Here is a 19,036-nt window from a genome sequence, read left to right as displayed (position 1 = left end):
GTGTACTACTACTTGATTTCATGTGAATGTCTGCTATGCATTTAGTTTGGATTTCTCTTTATTTTTAAGACACAGAAGCCTGCATTTTTGCAGACTCACTCAGAGGGTGCATTTATGAGTGTGACAAAACCCCTCCCCTTGCTCAGCTGGGACACCCTCAATAATGTGTTGTGCTGCCGGGTATGCTCCTGGGCAAAGGTAGTTAGCAAGCAGGTGAAACAGGGATGGATTGGGGAGCCTCCTATAAGTCATACACCCCCCCCCCCCCCCCCTTTACCATTTACTACTGGCTAACTCCAGTGATGTCAGCCAAACTTCACTGTGATGGGGGGCCTACGGTGATGCAGATGGGGAGAGAGTGTAAAAGGAGACACAGCCCATAGATCAAGCTTGAATCAGCTCTTGGGTTACTCTGCAGCTTTTTTGGACAAAGTGACTGCGGAGCACACACATGCAGGCTAATCAGTACAACACCTCTCAGTCCAGAATGTCCAGGTCTGAAACCCCTTGGGCACTTAAGTTAGTTGTCCATTAGCAGGTTGTATACACTATAGGAATAATGCAGAATGGAGTCATACTCTCTTGTTATGTAGCAAATGGTGTGTATCAGCTTTTATCCTTAGTGTCATATTATCTCACCTTTGAATAAACTCACTTTTCATACTGCAAGTAGTTTATGTTATCCATGTCTGTTGAAAGCACTAATAAATGTCACAGAAGCTAAACATTTCACATATCATTACTGTGTAGCTAGATGTTAGGGTACTTAAGCTTTTAAAATAAGTTATCTGCTATTTTCAAAGTGGGTGAATTTAATTTGAAAACGATCAATATTACAGACTGTCCTCAAATTGATTAAGAACCATTATTTAGGCTGGAGGAAGATTAAGATGCATGCCTTTGCAAGCAAGTTAATGTTGATAGGGGAAATCAATCAAACAATTTGACATTGTTTACTTACAAAACACTAGGATTTCAGAAGTCAAATAAATGAACGAGTAGATTTGTTTACGTACACGGGTAACACTTTATTAATGAACAAGTCTAAGTGGGTAGTGTAATTACTAATAGTGTATCTGGTCTCCGCTCGATTACACAAATTCACACTGAAACTCGTTGTTTTTTCCCCTTTAACGATCTGTGATGACGATGTATACGAAGGTGGGCGTGATCGAGACCTGTTCCGCTCAAATCAAGAGGACAGCGTGGTCCAGAACCTTTGACGTGAGGGCCATGAAAACATCCCTTCGGAGGTTGTCCGCGGAACTTGACGACTATATGAACAAAACTTTAAGACTTAATGTTTAGGTCAGTTGCTTGATAATTGCTACACTGACATGTATGTAATATTGCTATACTATTCGTGTTCCGAGTATCTGTTGTAGAGAGAGACCGGAAAACCGGTATGTCTGAACGCGGAGCCGACGATGTCCCCAACCCGGACCAACAGCACATTGTCAACGCTGATGGCCAGCGCTTGTTCTGCCGCTACTGGAAGCCTGATGGTCCCCCAAGGTTAGTTGCAAGCGCTACAGTAAGAAATCCGGACCAGTCAAAATGTAAAAGAAAACTTCACATCCAGCCCATCAACTGTTATTTTACTTTTCATTTTGACGCTGTATGCGATGCTGCCGCTGCTGATGCCAATCATTGATGTAAAATAAATTAATAAATAAAATATCATCGTTTACATTAGCGTGTAGGCTAGTCAGTTTACTTGCAGGCCGTTTATTTACGTCTAGCGTGTTTATTGTGGGTTCACTTGTAGTAGCCTTGGTGTGTACACTGTAAATTGTAAAACAGTTGTACGAGGGTCAGACCGGTCGGTCAGCTACAGCGAAGACACGAGGTTATGAGTAATATTAAGCACTTTTAAGTTTAGCATGATCACAGATTGTGTAACAGAACTCTACTTGACTCTACAGTCTGTGTCCTACATTCTAAAAAACTGTGCTGCTCTGTTTTCCATACAATCGAACTGTGAAAGTTGGACCGTATGACCTTCACATTTCTACTAACACTCTTTGTGAGAGGCAGTGTGTTGGATTTGTGATATATATATGCTTTCTTGTGTGAATGTGTGCGTCTGATTGCGCGTGCGTGCATGCGAGCAGGGATGAAGCGTTATCGAGAGCGCTACCTTACAGCCTACCTCACGTATGAATAAACACAAGCGAAGTCATACATTAATTTAAACCAAAACAAGACGAGGCAGTGATTAAACATTAACATTTTGAAATTTAATTAACGAGGAAGTGCACGAGCACGAGTTATAAACCCACTTCCAGCCCAAAGCAACCGCCGATGTCATTGCTGATGAATTCATGCGTATGACTTCTGTCATCCCCATCCTCCCGTTTGGATGTCATACCGAGCTAGTATGCTGCTCAGCCGCCTAGGTATGTAATAATTAATTATCCGGGTCAAATAATTCATTAGCTAGGTATAATATCCAACTGGCTAACCTATAATACGGATTTAGATGCAATAACTGTACAGTTTGGTACACCTGCAGATAACATTGCAAAACAATCCAAACCTTTCTTGCCAGTAATATAGTTACCAAGTGCTGGCATGCAGGTCAATGATTACCCGTTATTGATTGCTTAGTTGAATATTTTCTGTCTCAAATGCGACCAAACACATTACACTTACAGCGCGTTTCCTCTCGAATAGCTCAGCCCCCGAGTCAGAGATGACAACGTATGTTCATGTTGAGGGGGTTCAAGTACCTCCCCTACGGTGAAACGCATAAGGGGGTCACAGCCTTTATGTATTCCTATTATCACGCGCCTACATATTCCCAAATTTGCAGTGTATATGACAGCCGATTTGAGATTACAGGAATTGCGGTATATGACAAACATTTTCCTTTAGCCCATAGGGTGATGGTCTGAAAGTGCCTTGCGCTCTCCGCCATAATGTAGCATTGTCAACTAAATATGTATGAAATGTTTCTGTTGGAATTTCCGTAACATGTCCTAGTATGGTAGGGAGATCGCGAAGCCGTGCATCTTTTACTAACCTAAGATCTCACAGGGACCAGTCCCGGTCCTGAGCTAGAACTCCAGATTTCACACCAGTCTTGAAAAGTCGGGAAGGTTGAACAGTAAAGTCGTAGCCAAGTCGTGTAGTCTAAACTAAGCAAAATTTGTTAATTCAGTTGGTTAGTCAAAATTTGGATGGGTAAAATGTAATACTTAATGCTAAATTTCAAATCTCCTTTCAGTGGATCTAAGTGGATCTAACCACACTGTAAATTAAACGGGTGTGCTGTTTTATTCAGTGTTTTAAATGCTTAGTGCTAGACTGTCCTCATATTTTACTCCTGCCAAAGCTGTTATACTTGCTTTGAAAGAGGATGTTTTTGTTTCAGTGCAAGTAACACAGATGAAGAGATATTTCACTGGGCCATAGGGTACTGCATATGTTTCAGTTGAGTGCGTGGGTATGTTCACTGCAGTGAATGTGTCAAACAGGTCTTGTACACAAAGGCATGCTTTCAATGGAAAGCAATGCATACCTGGGTGTGTTACTTATCACCCATAGCTTCATCGTCCCATGCCCTGCATCTGAGTTGTATTATTAAAAGGGAACACAGAGAGAGGAGGGGCAGGCAAACATGGGGCAAGGAGTCTGGTTAGTATTAAAATATCATTAGGCCTGCCTGTCACATGGTTTTCAAAGCAACAAACCACTTCCTTCTTCAGTGTTCCTATAACTGTCATTTTTTGTTTAGCTTTACTAAAAGAACACCTTGCATTCCCCCACACACATATTCACATGCACACACACACATACACACACCAAATGAAGAACGTGCTCATACTCACATACACATAGACGCATATGCACACACTTCCTCTGATCCCCCTAGGGTAAAATATATGTGTGCATCATAGGATGTGATGTAGCAGTTCGTGTGTCACTAGCAGTGAGAAATATATATGATTACCTAAAATGCACATGGTGTAGCTGATTAATATTCAGCAATAGAACCATTAAAGCATACTCCAAGTTGTCATAGCATATCCTATCAAAACACCCTCATCCCCTTCTGCAGAAATCTGCTACTTGTGCAAGCATGTGTGATTGTGTGCAGTATGTGTATGTGCTGGACCGGCATGTCTATGTATGTACTCTGTTTGTGTTGTGTGTGTTTGTGTTTGAGCAGGTGTATATACTATGTGAGTGTGTGAGGACATGTCTGTGCCATATGTGAATCTGTGAGTTTGTGTGTGTGTGTGTGTGTATATATATATATATCTTGCTCTGTTTGACTGATTTTCCAGATACAGTAGAGCATACATGTCTGTGTGCCTTTTTCACGACATACACATTATTTTTGGTTTAGATTAATCTAGGTCTTCAGTTTGGTTTTACTTTCTGGGTCATTAAATTCTCAAGCACGTGCATTCTCCTCAGGGAGGGAGCTGCTTCAGTCCTTTGTGTTCACAGTGTGAAGGCTTGACACACTCTCTAAGGCCCCTCTGTTCTTGTGACTGTCGCCAGCTGGCTGAGCACCCAGAGAGCCCGGAGGAATTTCTTGATCTTCAAGTCTAAATGGCTGGCCTTGTAATACTGCATTGTTGGAGTTCCAGGAATGTGAGAGCATCACTAGGGAAGAGATTACAAATAAACTGAACTAAGGGAACAGGATGTAATGGAAAAATAAAATGTATTATTAACTCAGCTGGCCCTGATTAGGATGGCAGGCAGGCATGCCATTCACCAGACTGTAGGCTGGGAGATCATACCTCATGCATATACAGCAGAGTTAGGCCCTTTTTTGGATGTCTACAGAAATAGCCATGTTTACCCTGTGCTCTGACTACCATAAACATTTACCTCTGAACCATGTAACCAAATTTACACTCACAGAATTGGGATACAACGGTCACATTATAAAACTTATACTTATACCAAACTTGGTCCATTTTCCCCTATCTTGTTCTTCTGTGTCTTCTTCTGCATGTTCATTTTCCTTCCAGGTCACTTGAAACACTGGGTAGCATTCATATTAAACACTGCCTTTACAGTTTTTGTGAGATGTTAGCTGTGGGTTGGCTGCTTACTCATAGCAGTGCCTTGAGTGGCAGAGCCATTTGTATACATGTGTATGTACTAACATTTATTATTTGTACCTTTGAAACAGTTGGCACATTTCCACACTGAAAACATTTGTTGGAGATCCATCACACCATTAACAAACACATTTCAGCCATGACAGTGAAAGGTCATTAATTGCATTAACTTTCATTGTTGTCATACATGCAGACATCACATTGTTCACAGTCTATATCAATGTTTAAACCGAAATGAAAACTGTCCCAAATATATCCCACCCTCTTTATATAAGAGAAGTCAAGATAAGAGATGTTGAAGGGTTGCATTGTACATTAAGTGCAAATGTATAAAGCATGCGTAAAGCCATAATTGTGTATGATACATGACACACGTTATCACATGTCATAATGTGTTATGTGGAATGTCATTTCCAACTTCCAACTCTGCCAACAATGTCACATGACATTGGGACATTTCTCACTCTAGCCATGTCATGTGTGTCGTGACGCTGTTGACGGGCTTGTGTGTGAGTGCGTGTGTGTATGTGCACATATGTATGTGTGGTGGTGTGTGTGGGTTTTATATGTATGTAGGTTCATGATTTTTTGTGCATTGATGTGTCTGTGTGTGAAAGAGAATTTTTTTGCCCTCTTCTCTCCTCTAGGGCACTGGTGTTTGTGGCCCACGGGGCTGGGGAGCACAGTGGGAGATACAGCCGCCTCGCCCAAACTCTGATGGAACGTGCCCTGCTGGTGTTTGCACATGACCATGGTGACTAATGCCAGACCTATCGCATTTAAGGCCAGACCCTCTCTATCAATTTCTTTTACCACTGTGTATTTCACCGGTGTAGACCAGAAGTGAAAGGAGAGTTTAAAATTCCATTTAAAATATTCTCTTTGGGACACCCTCTTTACCTAGTGGCATTCTAAACCAGCATTATTTACTAGCTCCTGCAAACATTTTAAGAGAAAAAATACTACACTAAGCTGTCACCAACTAGCTGCTTACAGTCTAAGGTTCCCATTGCTATGTTATCCACTGGCATAATTAGATAAATAGCTAAATCCTTCTTGATTGTTGATTCAGATGGATTTAGTTTTTCTTGGATATGTTCCAGATGTTCTGTGGGAATTCTCTCTGTTGGATTCTAAAGTAGCTTTTTAAAGTAGCAATGTTTTGGGTGTTTTCGTTTTTTAATAAATACTGGACTTTTGCTTTCTGGCTAGAGGCTGAGGAGCACAAACCCAGTATATTCCATGAAGTGACTGAAAGAGATGTCATTGTGAACTTTTTCAGAGTCAAACTATGTAATGAGTTAATAATACTTATGTTCATATATTTGTGTCTCTGTCTCAGTGGGTCATGGTAACAGTGAGGGGGAGAGGATGTCAGTGGTGGACTTTCAGATCTTCATCAGAGACACTCTGCAGCATGTGGACATTGTGAGGGAGCGACACCCTGGCCTGCCTGTCTTCATCCTTGGACACTCCATGGTGAGAACCGCCCCCCCACCCATGTTTGTTTCTGTATGAGAGCTGGCCCTGTTGCAGTAAACATTTTCATAGGACAGCTTCTCTGATATCAGCCTGTATCCACAGAATTCAGGCTTGAAAAGGTCATAAATTTTTCCCCTTCAGAACAGTTGACACCAGCTGCTTCAGACAGATATATATTGTCAGTGTCCATCAATGGAAACACCGATCATTAGTTAACTATTTATGGCAGCTAGCTAGCTAATATGTAGCTGTTTAACTATCGTGTCATACTGGCAACGCTAGAGGTGCAAAAAGAGGAGAGAAGCATTTGTCAGTCATGAATGAAGTAGCTACTAATTCAAGATCAGTGCCTGCTTCTGTAATTTTCTGTTGTTGCTCTGGCCATACTAACATGAGCTTTCTCTTCTGGCTTAGTAGTGTCCGATCATCTGCTTACTACTAAATATATGTAAAAAGTATCAACTTTTCCATTACTTCAGACAATTAAAGTTGTTATATTAAAGTATCTTTCAGCATATGCTTGGATCTGAGTTAACTATATTATCAGCATTTCCAGCACAGCCCAGTACTTCAGTCTCTCTTGTAATCTGTAACCTTCCCCCAGGGCGGGGCCATCTCCATCCTGACAGCATGTGAGCGGCCAGATGCTTTCACCGGTGTGGTGCTCATTGCACCCATGGTCCAGGTTAACCCAGAAGCGGCCACACCTTTCAAGGTAAACCCAGGCCCGCTAGCCTGTCTTCGTCTGCCTCTACCCCCGGTAACTTGCCTCCTTTTGGCTCTGCCCCTGGTCTGTGGTCAAAGTGTAGATTAGTTGACTTTGATCTGCATTTACCAGGCTCTGTGTTCGCTAAAGGAAGAAGCCAGAATGTGCCACAAAATTAACTGAAAGGATAGAGGAAATTCCAATGCTGGACTTGAAACTGTAAATATTTTAATGTTGATGTCCCTTGTCACATGTAATTCTGCCCCATTGCAGCAATTGAGGCAGATCTCATGTACTGTTTTTTTTTTTTGGTAACATCTCACCTATTATGATCAGTTTTTCCCATCCATAGCCTGTTATACTGGGTAGTTAACTGATGAGCTCAACACCCTCTCTTTCTCTTAAACACACTACTTGTTGTATTCCTTGTTGTATTTCGCCGTTTTGACCAACAGGAACCACAGGCCATCTGAACAAATATAATTGGGTAAGATGTGACAGCTGGTCGTCACTGTCCACAGTAAAGAGTAATGATTAGACACAGTAGTATATTGTTGTAAAATGTGGTTGAAATATACATGTAATGATAATTTGATAATTTGACAATGTGATGATGTAATGATACAGAAAAAATACAATCCAGCAACAGCTGGTTTATAGGCTGCTAAGTTAACAAATAATTTGCAGTTAATCAATATCATAGGATGTACAACCACATAATAAACATGAATATACAAAATGCATTTATAAATATAGTCATAAGTAGTCATATAGTCATATATATAATTGAAACTTAATTTCTGTCTCATGACAGGTAGTCTTAGCAAAGCTTCTGAACCATATGCTGCCCAAGCTGTGTTTGGGTGCTATTGAGTCAAAGTGGATCTCTCGGGACCAGAGGGAGGTAAGACCAATGTGTATGTGTGTGTGTGCATGTGCGTGCACATGGTCTGTAAATCACCCTGAGTATGGGTAAACACTCATACCGAGGGTGATTTGCAGACCATTTGTGTATAAAGGTACAGATTACAGTACAAAGTATAAGCGAATTATGCTTAAAACAACATGCATGTATACAGTTTCAGTATCATAAACAAAAAGTAGTCAGGTCACAGGAGTGCTAATTAGGCACTAGATTTAGTGCATAGTTTTAGCACGGATCCATTCAGACCCCATAGAGTGTGGATATTTGATGATGGTCAGGCATTTTTTTGCCACTGGTTCCACCTTTGAAGGAATCTGAAATGAGGGGGCCCTGTCAGTGGGGCACACAGAGGAGAGGAACAGACAGACAGGCCGACAGACAGCAGTAGCAGAGTGCAAGCCATGGGCAGGGTGTAAGAGAGGTGAGGCTTTCTAAGTGCGCAGCCGCAGAGGTGTTGTATACAAAGAATGCCAGAACTGGTCATTAAACACAGTACCATTCTTTTCTGGCAGGTGGATGATTATGACCAGGATGAGCTGAACCACCACGGAGGTCTGAGTGTGTCATTCTCTGTGAAGCTTTTGATTGCTACACAACGGATTGAGAAGGCCATTCCCACCATCACCTGGCCGTTCCTGCTTCTCCATGGCGATGTGGACAAGCTTTGTGACATCAGAGGCTCACAGATGATGTTTGAAAATGCAAAAAGCACTGACAAGAAGCTGAAGGTGGGATGTGTGTGTGTACACATGTCAAGCATACTGATCAGTGCTTGTGTGTGGTATTTTGCATGTGCCCCAGGTGAACTGATCACTGTGTGTCTATCTCAGGTATATGAAGGAGCATACCATGCTCTTCACCGTGACCTCCCAGAGACAGCTGACTCTGTTCTGGAAGAAGTGGGCACATGGATTGTGGAGCGAATTCCAGCCTAGCCAGCATCTGGCCCCTGCAATGCCTCTTCTTTATTCTTGCCTGTCTACTGTCTGCTTCGATCTCTTGACTTTTTAGTTTTTATTTTAATTATCCTTTATATAACCAGGCAGATAGACTAAAATAAGGCATCTGGGGATCTGGCCAGGAAGGCAGCTAAAAAGTTAAAAAGGCAGCTAAAAGGTTTTGGGCATTTGCATAGTATACAAAATTAAAAGAACCACCTGAAGAAAAATCAACAACTAGGGCTGTTTCAAAGAAGAGAGAGACATGTTTCTTGGAGTTTGTGAATTGAGCCAATCAACGTGAGAATTTATCTGACAGATTTATAAAATGATGTAAAGATCTACTGATGTCCTCAGACAACGAAATATCATTTCTTACCCCTCACCTTGTATCTTTTTTGAAGAGTGTTTACCTTTAAGTCTTCGAAACAGTGATTGAAACTAGTAGTAGTTCAAGATAATTTGACGTTTGGGATACAATATTTTCTTCATCTACAACTGAAATTAGTTATGTAAAATTTCTTATTTCAAGAAGAGACTTTGGATTTGCCATTTTAGTATCTCTTAAACCAGCAATCAAATAATGACCACTGATGTTGTTACCTGCTTGTAGTGTATTCATAATGTGCATTTGTCATCATTAGGTCAATTAACAATGATTTGCAAGGGTTTTTAGTATTACATGAGGTGAATATTTTTATTATCTTAGATATAGAACATTGCAAATATATTTAAAACCCTCTGAAGCAGATGTCCAATTCATGTGCACTTCATATCAGTGATAACAGTGTTACTCATTGTTACTCAAAATGGCCAGTGATTTTGACAAGGAAAATGTGCCAGCACTAGTCAGTGGACACCTGTATCAGACCACCAAGGTAAAAGAAGTATTCTTAGACATCTACATTTTAAGAGGAAGCATCTTGGACTGCCTGGATAATGACTACAACTAATAAATGAGTGAAATTACAACACCTCCACCTTGCCTGGCCCTATCAGCAAAATGAACTGCAAACATGATCTAGAACATATTAATTTAACCAGGTTTTAGATAACACAGTGAAGTCTGAATCAGCTGTTTGAATCCAGTTATTCAGAAAATCTAGTTTGGTAACCACACTTCTGCTACTGGAATTCAAGAATTTTAAACCCTTGCTTTATTTAAATCAGAGGGATTTAAAAAACATTGAATATTTGTATCTGGACCTGAGTTCGATGGATCATTACATTATCAGAAAAGTAAAAAGAGCAAACCAGTTAAAAAGTTGGACACACATGTAGGACACACATGCCACTTAGTAATCTGGTGGAAATATGAAAGTGTTAAACACAATTAACTGCTGAATATAATTGAGGTTTGCTGTTTTAACCAATTATTTCCAAAATAATCCAGGCATATAGCCAGTGGAATCTGGTTTGTCCAGTAGTTTTGGGGGGGAACCGGTCATGTCATGTTCTGCATTTACCAGCGGTTGTGGCAAACCTGTGTGTTTAAAACCAGCAGTCCACTACTTCTACTCAAAACCAGTATAAGTAGAAGTAAAGTAAACAAGGTCATTGTTGTGATTTCCTTGACATTTCACACTCTGCGTCACTAATGAATACAAATGCTGGTCATGCCAACAGCAGTGGGTCAGTGAGAGTCAGGGCTACAAGCAGGATCCACATGCTACAACACCCCATGACAATCAGTGGCAAGATTGCACAAGTGCAGCCTAGAAAAGGCACTGTTCCAAAGGATTTAAGTGCACCAGCAAGTGGTGAACAGGTGCCAATCCAAGCTCACCAGCAGATTCAAGATTTAGGTTTTTAGCATGGCTGCAAGATTGAAAGCACCTTGACCAATGGAGGTGGTAGGTAGGCGGCTTTTCAGATTGGTTTAGGGTTGGTGTAATCATAGTTTGAGTTTTTCAGTTTTAAAGATTATATTTACAGTAGGGTAGCTGGAAGATGGTTCCACTGAATATTTGAAAAAAAAAAAAGGATTAAAAAAGGGATCCTGTTATATCAACCCAGTCTCTGGAAACTTAACATACAGGTACAAGTCACTGGTGCAAATGAGTATTTTTGTGTCTTTCAGAATTAACATATTACATCTGCCTCAACAATTCCATCAGGTTCTCCCCCTGAGTCATGTTGAGACAAGATGTTCTATTTCTATTATTCTACATCTATTAGACTTTATGTTCTATTGTGATGGAAGTCACTCTGGATAAGAGCGTCTGCTAAATGCATGTAATGTGATGTAAACGCCTTCCCAAATGGTGCTGGTGTTGGGAAGACATGAGTATTGCCTTTTTACACAGTCAGCCTGATTGTTCATCTGCAACATTTATATCAGATGGTTTCAAGTGAGCCTAGTTGTGGGAGAATGTGGGTTCTCATGGACTGGTCTTTGGTGCCCTCTGGTGCCCAGAGAACATCTCTGCATCATGATTTGTGCGAAGGAGTTACATTATTATAATAAAATATACTATAAAAAATATTACATTATAAAAAATATACATTATTTATCGTTCAGCAAGCATTGGACTTTGCAATTCTGTTTGAATAACTTTTTTGTCTTTTGTTGTATTTTTCATTTACTGTTTACTGTTGTAGTTTTCATGTACTCCCCACCCCACATATATACTTCATCACAATGTGATTTGTATCCAGCATATCGGTTTGACTTAGGAACGCCAAAATGACTGACAGTATTTTGAATGTAGTAATTGGGCAAGACAGGTCTCCTGATTATTTTACCCAATAACGTTAGCCATGGTTATGTAATTTAATATTCAATGCTGTTATCCATACATCGGGACAAGTCTGCTTGGTGTAACAGAGGCTTTCTGGCAGATGGAATGTTGCCACAGTTTACCACATGCTTATTGAAAATGTTCATAATTTAAGAGAACCACTTTTTCAAAGGCAGTATTTGTGCAGGTGAATACCTGTCAAATTGTGAACCACATCCCACCAGATCTCAAAGCATTCATTTCCCCAGCATTTTTGACAGGATTCCATCACACCCCCATCAATCTAAGACTTCTGTTTTTTCACAACTTGTGCAAAATAAATTACCCCCCTTGGTATGCTGTGTTTTAGGAGGATATTGTTGCAAAGAAAGAAATACTTCTTTATGTTGTTTGTGCATCCATGTTTCATTTCCTCCTCCTTCCTTACTTGTAACTGCATCATTGTAATTGTATATTTTGATGTGACTGCTTTGACTGGAGTGCCAGCAGGGACACCTGGAGGATGAGGATTGAAATGCAGGTTGAAAGCCCCACAGGTCAAGTCATTGAGAAAAAAACCAAATAATGACTTCAAAACTGACAGAAAAGATCATAATAGGCTCTAGTCAATCCTAAAAACCTGGAACATCGGTTACCATGCTGTTACGTATCTCAAAAAAAAAAACAACAAATAAAAAAAAAAACAATTGTAAAATCCCCCATGTTACTTCAGACTGAATGAATTAAAAAAACAAGGGTTTTACATTACCATCTTGTGCTTATTAAAAAATTAATTTTATGTTAAAATTAACATGATGACATGTCTGCACTGAAGAAGAAATGACACACCTGACACATCAGGTGTAGGGTAGAGCTGTCACATCTGCAAGGTGACACACCCCACACAGGTAGAGTAATAACATACATGTGCAGGTACACCCATAATGCCTAAAACTGGAAGATGCAGAATTTTACAAATTCAGTAAAATTAGCACAACAAGTCAAAGGAAGATACTATTGTATAATTGAAAAGGCCAATATTATAATATTAGACCATATAACACATCTGAGATGGTGAGGGATGCCCCATAGCGATACAGCACCAAGACCTGGACCTCTTTAGAGTTTACTACAGAAATAACCACAAAGACTGTGATGCCTGACTTATTTCCATAATTAATTTCTAAGCTATCTACCTTCATTTTAACAGACAGAATTTGCATATAATCTTACATGGCCACAAAACTGGACATTTTTCCACTTTCTTTCTTTTTGTCAATACTGTCTTATTTTTCTTGCTGCATAACATAATCTGTTACACTCCTGACCCCCAATTTATGCTTCTCACCATTGGTCTCTGCCCATATTTAACCAAATGCCACATCTGCTCATTGTAGCTGGTTGTTAGTCACTTTCTGTCCTTGGCAGAAAAAATGCTAACCATCTTGGTTATACATGAACGGAAGCTAGCCAGCTATCTTACTAGCCAGAAGGTTAATAAATTATAATTATATTGTTGAACTAATATCACTGTAGCTACCTTCATTTACAATTTTACTATGCAAGAAATTCTTCTTCAGTGTTTATGTAAGACAGATGGTAGAGACTGAGTCACACTGCACTAAGATGTAATATGGCATGACATTAGGATAAGAAGTTCAGTCTCCAATGGTGAGATGAGTTTGTATGAGTCATGTCCATTGGTTTAATCAGCTTAATACACGGCGTTATTCTTCTCATGGATAAATGTCAAACTGGACAAGCACTATTCCAGAGTAAATCCATCCAGTGTTTCCTAATTGTTGCTTCATAACTTGATCCTGTATTTTTTATTCTTACCATCTTAAGAAAATACAGTCCTCGTGTGTCAAAACATACAATAACGCCCTGTGCTTAAATTGTACCAGTGCCTTGGTGATGATGTGTCCAAGTGAAAACATCTAACTATATATCAAGAACAACAGCCTGCATTTAAATTGTAGTAATACCTCAGAATTTTTATTTTCCTTTTTTACACACCACATGGGAAAAGTCTCATGTGAAAGTGTCACATTACAAACTGTGAAAGAATTACTTTACTTTATCTTATTTGTGCCATATACCATGGTTGAAAAATTACCCTTCAGCACAAATATATATTTTTCCTTGTACATTGCACTGAAACACTGAAAGACCTCATTTTCCTCCATTGGTAAGATTAAACAAAAACATGACTAAGAAACTGAGGAAACATTGGATACGTTTGCTTTGGAATAGGCTTTGTTAGGTTATGTCACCAAACTTGTGTTAACTTTGTGAGAAACATAGGTATTAGTAGTTTTAAGAGCGGATATATTTTGGAAGTGTTAGAACTTTTTTTTGTTTAAAGAACTTTATTTACAACAATATTATACAAAATATGAACATGAACAAAGCAAGAGAGTAAAATTAATCATTACATAAGATTGTAACTAAAATAAGTGTTCAAAGTCCTTTGTGCTTTCTTGTTTTTTAAACTTTTCATTTCTGTGCCGTGATCCTTCAATTCCTGGAGAAAATGAAAATTCGTCTTATAATCAGTCCATCTCTTCTTGTATATATGAAATTTCCCTACAATAATTAAAAATTGAACAACATTTCCTTTCACATTCATGTTGTCATATGAAAAATAAATACAAACATCTGACAGGTGGATAATTGTTTCTTTCTCTAATTTACAAAAATTACAAGACTATTCATTAAATATCCTATATCTTTCTAAGACTTTTTTTAAAACTGTGTATATATTTATACCATGTAAAATTTTAAATGTCACATTTTATTATTTACACAATAGTTATCACAAATATTCCAAGCTTTACTCCAATTTAAATTCCCAAAAATAAAGACCAATACATTACTTCACCTGATAGAACTGTTCTAATATGTTTATTTGTACATCTGTATTTGAGAATGTCAGTTTCCGCAATAAAAGGACATCAATGGCGTGATAGCGGTATAACATCAAAGATTATGGCATATTCTTTGGGTATAACTGGTATTCCAAATTTATCCAGAAATTCACTATATGTCAATAAGTATACATCAAAAGTAGTTTAACTAAAATAATATTATTATCAAACCATTTTAATGAAGATAGATTTATTTTTTTAAAAATAAATTTCCCTATTATTCCAAATAAAACATCTATTAGCGGAAAAGTTATGTTTATAAGCCAGTGTCCGGGCTAGCAGAGCTTTTTTAAATGAAATTTGGACAATTTAACAGGTAATTTTTCAATTTTATAATTGCATCTCGTAAAAAAAATTATGCCACCGTTCATATTAAACTAATATTTTGGAAATGTATTCCATTTGTATTTTTTCTTTAATGACTCTGATGAGCCAGTTAACCACCATAACTTTTCTTATTACTTAAAATATGTTTCGAACTGGCTCCTCGCGAACAATTACATCGGACGTGTAAGTAGCGTTTTGCGTGCATGTTTCGCATGACTTTTTGAGGACATCCAGATAACATATGGAAATACAAGCAATTGTAAGTAACTTGGCTGATTGTATGCTGAAAGCGTGTTGGTAGCGATATTAATACTTGTCAATACGAATGGCAGAATTTATGATTTATTCATAGGAGTACTCGGCGGTTTGTAAGCGGAAAGCGTTAATTATAGAGACCGAAGTTACAATTTAAGTTAACTGGTCACATCGGACTGTAAATGAATAGGTACGAGGGTGCAACAGTGAATTGAGTCCGGGTGAATATTTAGGGGAAAGGTCCCCGGCAGGCGATTCAGCGGGTGACTCGTAAAACCACTGGCTAGTAATTCACTAAGGTGATCGCTAATATTTCAGCTCAGTTTTATATTCTCGCCTGCTGCAGACCGATACTTAATCGTCTAGGAATTAATATTACGATATCCTGTATTTTTTCCAACAGTGAGAATGTCTAAACAACAGCAACCTATCAGCCCAGCGAAGAATTTCTTCGCTGGGGGATTCGGAGGCGTCTGTCTCGTCTTCGCTGGACACCCTCTTGACACCATAAAGGTAGATAACTCGTTTATTAACTTTGGTGGCTAGTTATCCATGGGGCGTTTGATTACTCGTTCACTTGCTGAGTGTGTCTCTGGCTCCGCTGATTAGGTAGCCTTTCTATAGCTAGTCTATTGGTCTGGAGTAGCTAGCTGATTGGCTAACTCGGTAGTATGGCAAAGTTAGCCAGTGAACTTATATAGCTGTAGTACCAAACTCTTGCAGAACGACAGCCCTCGATGTTGTGCAATAATTATACTGTGTAAACATAAAATATATAATGACAGCAACAGTGCATTACGTTTCTACTGATGCAGATCTATGAAGTATTCTAACTTTTCTTTTATCTAACTTTCCCATTATGTTTGTCTCGTTCTCGGGGGGTTAGCTACCAAGTGCATAAGGCCAACTACCAATACACTAATAACCACATTAGTATTCTAGCAGCTGTCTGTAATTCACGTAGGTAGGTAAAGTTTATTCTGTGTGTTAGCTAGCTAGTTTGATAGGAAGCCAGGAAATTAGACACCATGTGATGACTGCAATGAACTTTTGTGCGCGCGCAGCGCTACCTGGCATGCTAGCCAGCTACCTTCGGCTGAGGTCAGTAGCTGCGCAATGTCGACCTTTGACACAGTTTTGGTCTGCATTTACAACATCGTTAAGATAATCAGGTTGTGCAAAGTCACCCGAGGCGACTGACAGCAATTAGCTAGCTTAGCATCCATTTATATTTTGTGGGGTTCTTATACCGATTAGTTTTAGTTTACTTTCTTGTCTCTGCGTAACAACCCATAGGGAGAGGGGAAGGTTATGTAAATACAATTGAAATGACATTGTAGTGTTGACGTATTATATTAGCATCTTAGCAAGAAAAAAAACGCCATCATCTTACAAAAACGCAAAACTATTCATATGTGCTGGGTGCATCTGTCGGAAAAAATGAGCTCATTCCATTATTAATCATAACCCATCTATGTCAGATTCCTAATGAAAACCTACTGTCTTTAGCTTTTGGGCCCCATGAATGCATAATTGATTGTTTACTTGATTTACTTCAAACGTCCCCTGGAGACCAAGTTAGCTGAGAGCAAAAAAATGACATTGCTTAGAAATGTTGAAATTGCCATTTTTACTTTCAGGGGGATTTGTGTGCATCTTTTAAAATGTAAAAATATGAACATGTGAAAAGTACCACTTTCTGCTTTTTGTGATGTTTTGGCCTGATATTCGTCAGGCTCTGTTGTATTAACACAATTATAACAGACCAATGAAGAGTTTTTTGCACTGTATAATTGCTCTGGTTGTATGTCTGAGTCCTAAGGTACAAAGCATGTAAAGATTTATCCATGTCCTTTTCAGGTATGCGTAAAGTTCTATATTAAAAGATCTCCTCTGTCCCTCAGGTGCGCTTACAGACACAGCCAAAACCCAGCCCTGGCCAACCTCTGCTGTATACTGGAACCTTTGACTGCTTCAGGAAGACTTTTGTAAAGGAGGTAGGGCAGAAAGACAAATAGGCAGAGCAGATGGTGGGCAGAGGGTAGGTGTTGTGGAGATGGGGACAGAGGAAAGGTGGGGAGGTTGCTGACTGAAAAACTGAAAAATAAATTCACTGTTTAATTAACATGGCAAATAAGACATCTGCTTTGTTGAGGCATTTTTGGGCACATGTAAGAGGAAGCTGACATTTCTACTCATCTCTGTTTGTTTTCCCTTCCCCTTTGTTCCATTGCTCTCCCACCTCTCGCACCCTGTCTCTCACACGTCTTCTTCTAGGGAGTGAGGGGGTTGTATAAAGGCATGGCTGCCCCCATTATCGGAGTCACACCCATGTTTGCTGTCTGCTTCTTTGGTTTTGGCCTGGGAAAGAAACTGCAACAGAGGACTCCAGAAGACATCCTAACGTGAGTATACAAATTGTTTGTGTCTGTGCCCGAGAGTGGTTGTGTGTGCTTTTACGTGTGTGTGAGAGGATGTCTGTGTATTGTTGTGTAATGTGTGTATTGGTATGTAATGTGTGTGAAGGGGGCTCCTGAGAGGCTCAGTTGGTAAAAGCACTCGTTCTGAGTGTAGACTGAACGCTACGGCCCGCGTTTGAACCCGACCGTATCACTAGCTGACAGTGACTAGGAGCTCACAGGCGGAACACATTGGCTTTGTTCCGCCGGGGATAGGGGTGGGTACATCGGCAGGGGCTTTGGTCCCATTAGCAACAGCGACCCCTGCTGGTCGTTCAGGCGCCTGTGGTCCACGTGCCAAAGCTGCGTACGAGATGTCTTCCTCTGACTCATCTCTGTGCTAGCTGAGCTTGTGGACGGCAGTGCGAAAAGAAGCAGCGGCTGACAGGAGGGCACGTGCTTGCCCACGCTCTCCTGGATTGACAGTGGGTGTTGTGCAATGGGACCAAACATCGATGACAAATTAGACATTCCAGAATTCGGGGAATTGGCCATTCCCAATTGGGGAGAAAACAGAAAATGGGGAAAAAAAAGAAAGCAACAAACCTCTTTTCAGTTTGTTTCTGCACTGTACTGCCAAGGAAGAGTGAATAATGCACTTACTTCTTTTCACCTTTCAGTTTGTAATTCTTGTATTTCTACTTTACAACGTTTCAAGCTACAAAGCTTAAAACTTCAAGGCATTATTTGGATAATTTGTTGTACGTAGGTTGATCTTTAAATTAACAGTTGAATTGAGAGCCTTATCTCAGCAAATGTATGCATACTTTACCTTTAAAAGTGCAATTTGAAATGCTGGGTTCAGGTCAAATATTTCAAGTGTGGGTCAGGCTTGGGTCAAAATACAAAAGACTCACGCATCACTGGTGTGTGTTTGTGTGAGTGCATGTGCACATGTGTGTTTACAGTCTTCCTCAACATCTCTTCTGTAGATATCCTCAGCTCTTTGCCGCAGGGATGCTGTCTGGTGTTTTCACAACAGCTATCATGGCGCCTGGAGAACGAATCAAGTGCCTCCTGCAGGTAACACACCTTTATGCTCGGGGCTGTTGTATCGTAGTATACTTGGCTTCCGTCAGATTGCACAGATTGCACAAGTTAACATGTGGTAGGGCTGGAATAGTGTTAAGCTCACACTCACTGGTCTGGGAGTGTTGTTAGCCTGGTCTGACACTGTCTCTCATTAAATTGAATTGAGCGTCTGCTAAAT

At 39.8% G+C, this 19,036-nt stretch overlaps 2 protein-coding genes across 2 annotated transcripts in view; both read left to right on the top strand.

Moving 5' to 3' along the window:
- Positions 1–1,199: 1,199 nt before the first annotated feature.
- Positions 1,200–11,483, top strand: mgll (monoglyceride lipase). Its single transcript, XM_036531962.1, has 7 exons — positions 1,200–1,515; positions 5,732–5,838; positions 6,427–6,563; positions 7,171–7,281; positions 8,087–8,176; positions 8,710–8,925; positions 9,028–11,483. Exons 1-7 carry the CDS (start codon positions 1,406–1,408, stop codon positions 9,130–9,132), a joined length of 876 nt encoding a protein of 291 aa, XP_036387855.1. The 5' UTR covers positions 1,200–1,405; the 3' UTR covers positions 9,133–11,483.
- Positions 11,484–15,573: 4,090 nt separating this feature from the next.
- Positions 15,574–19,036, top strand: part of LOC118779104 (cAMP-dependent protein kinase type II-alpha regulatory subunit-like) — a 46,965-nt gene continuing 43,502 nt past the window's right edge. Inside the window, 5 exon segments of the mRNA XM_036530997.1 lie at positions 15,574–15,666; positions 15,771–15,880; positions 17,272–17,364; positions 17,645–17,772; positions 18,759–18,849. Of these exon segments, the coding sequence (XP_036386890.1) occupies positions 15,776–15,880; positions 17,272–17,364; positions 17,645–17,772; positions 18,759–18,849 (417 nt within the window). The 5' untranslated portion in view covers positions 15,574–15,666; positions 15,771–15,775.

This window comes from Megalops cyprinoides, chromosome 6 (assembly GCF_013368585.1).
Source record: "Megalops cyprinoides isolate fMegCyp1 chromosome 6, fMegCyp1.pri, whole genome shotgun sequence".
Lineage (NCBI taxonomy): Eukaryota > Metazoa > Chordata > Actinopteri > Elopiformes > Megalopidae > Megalops > Megalops cyprinoides.
Note: the sequence above shows the minus strand (reverse complement) of the source record. Positions and strands in the feature narration are given on the sequence as shown.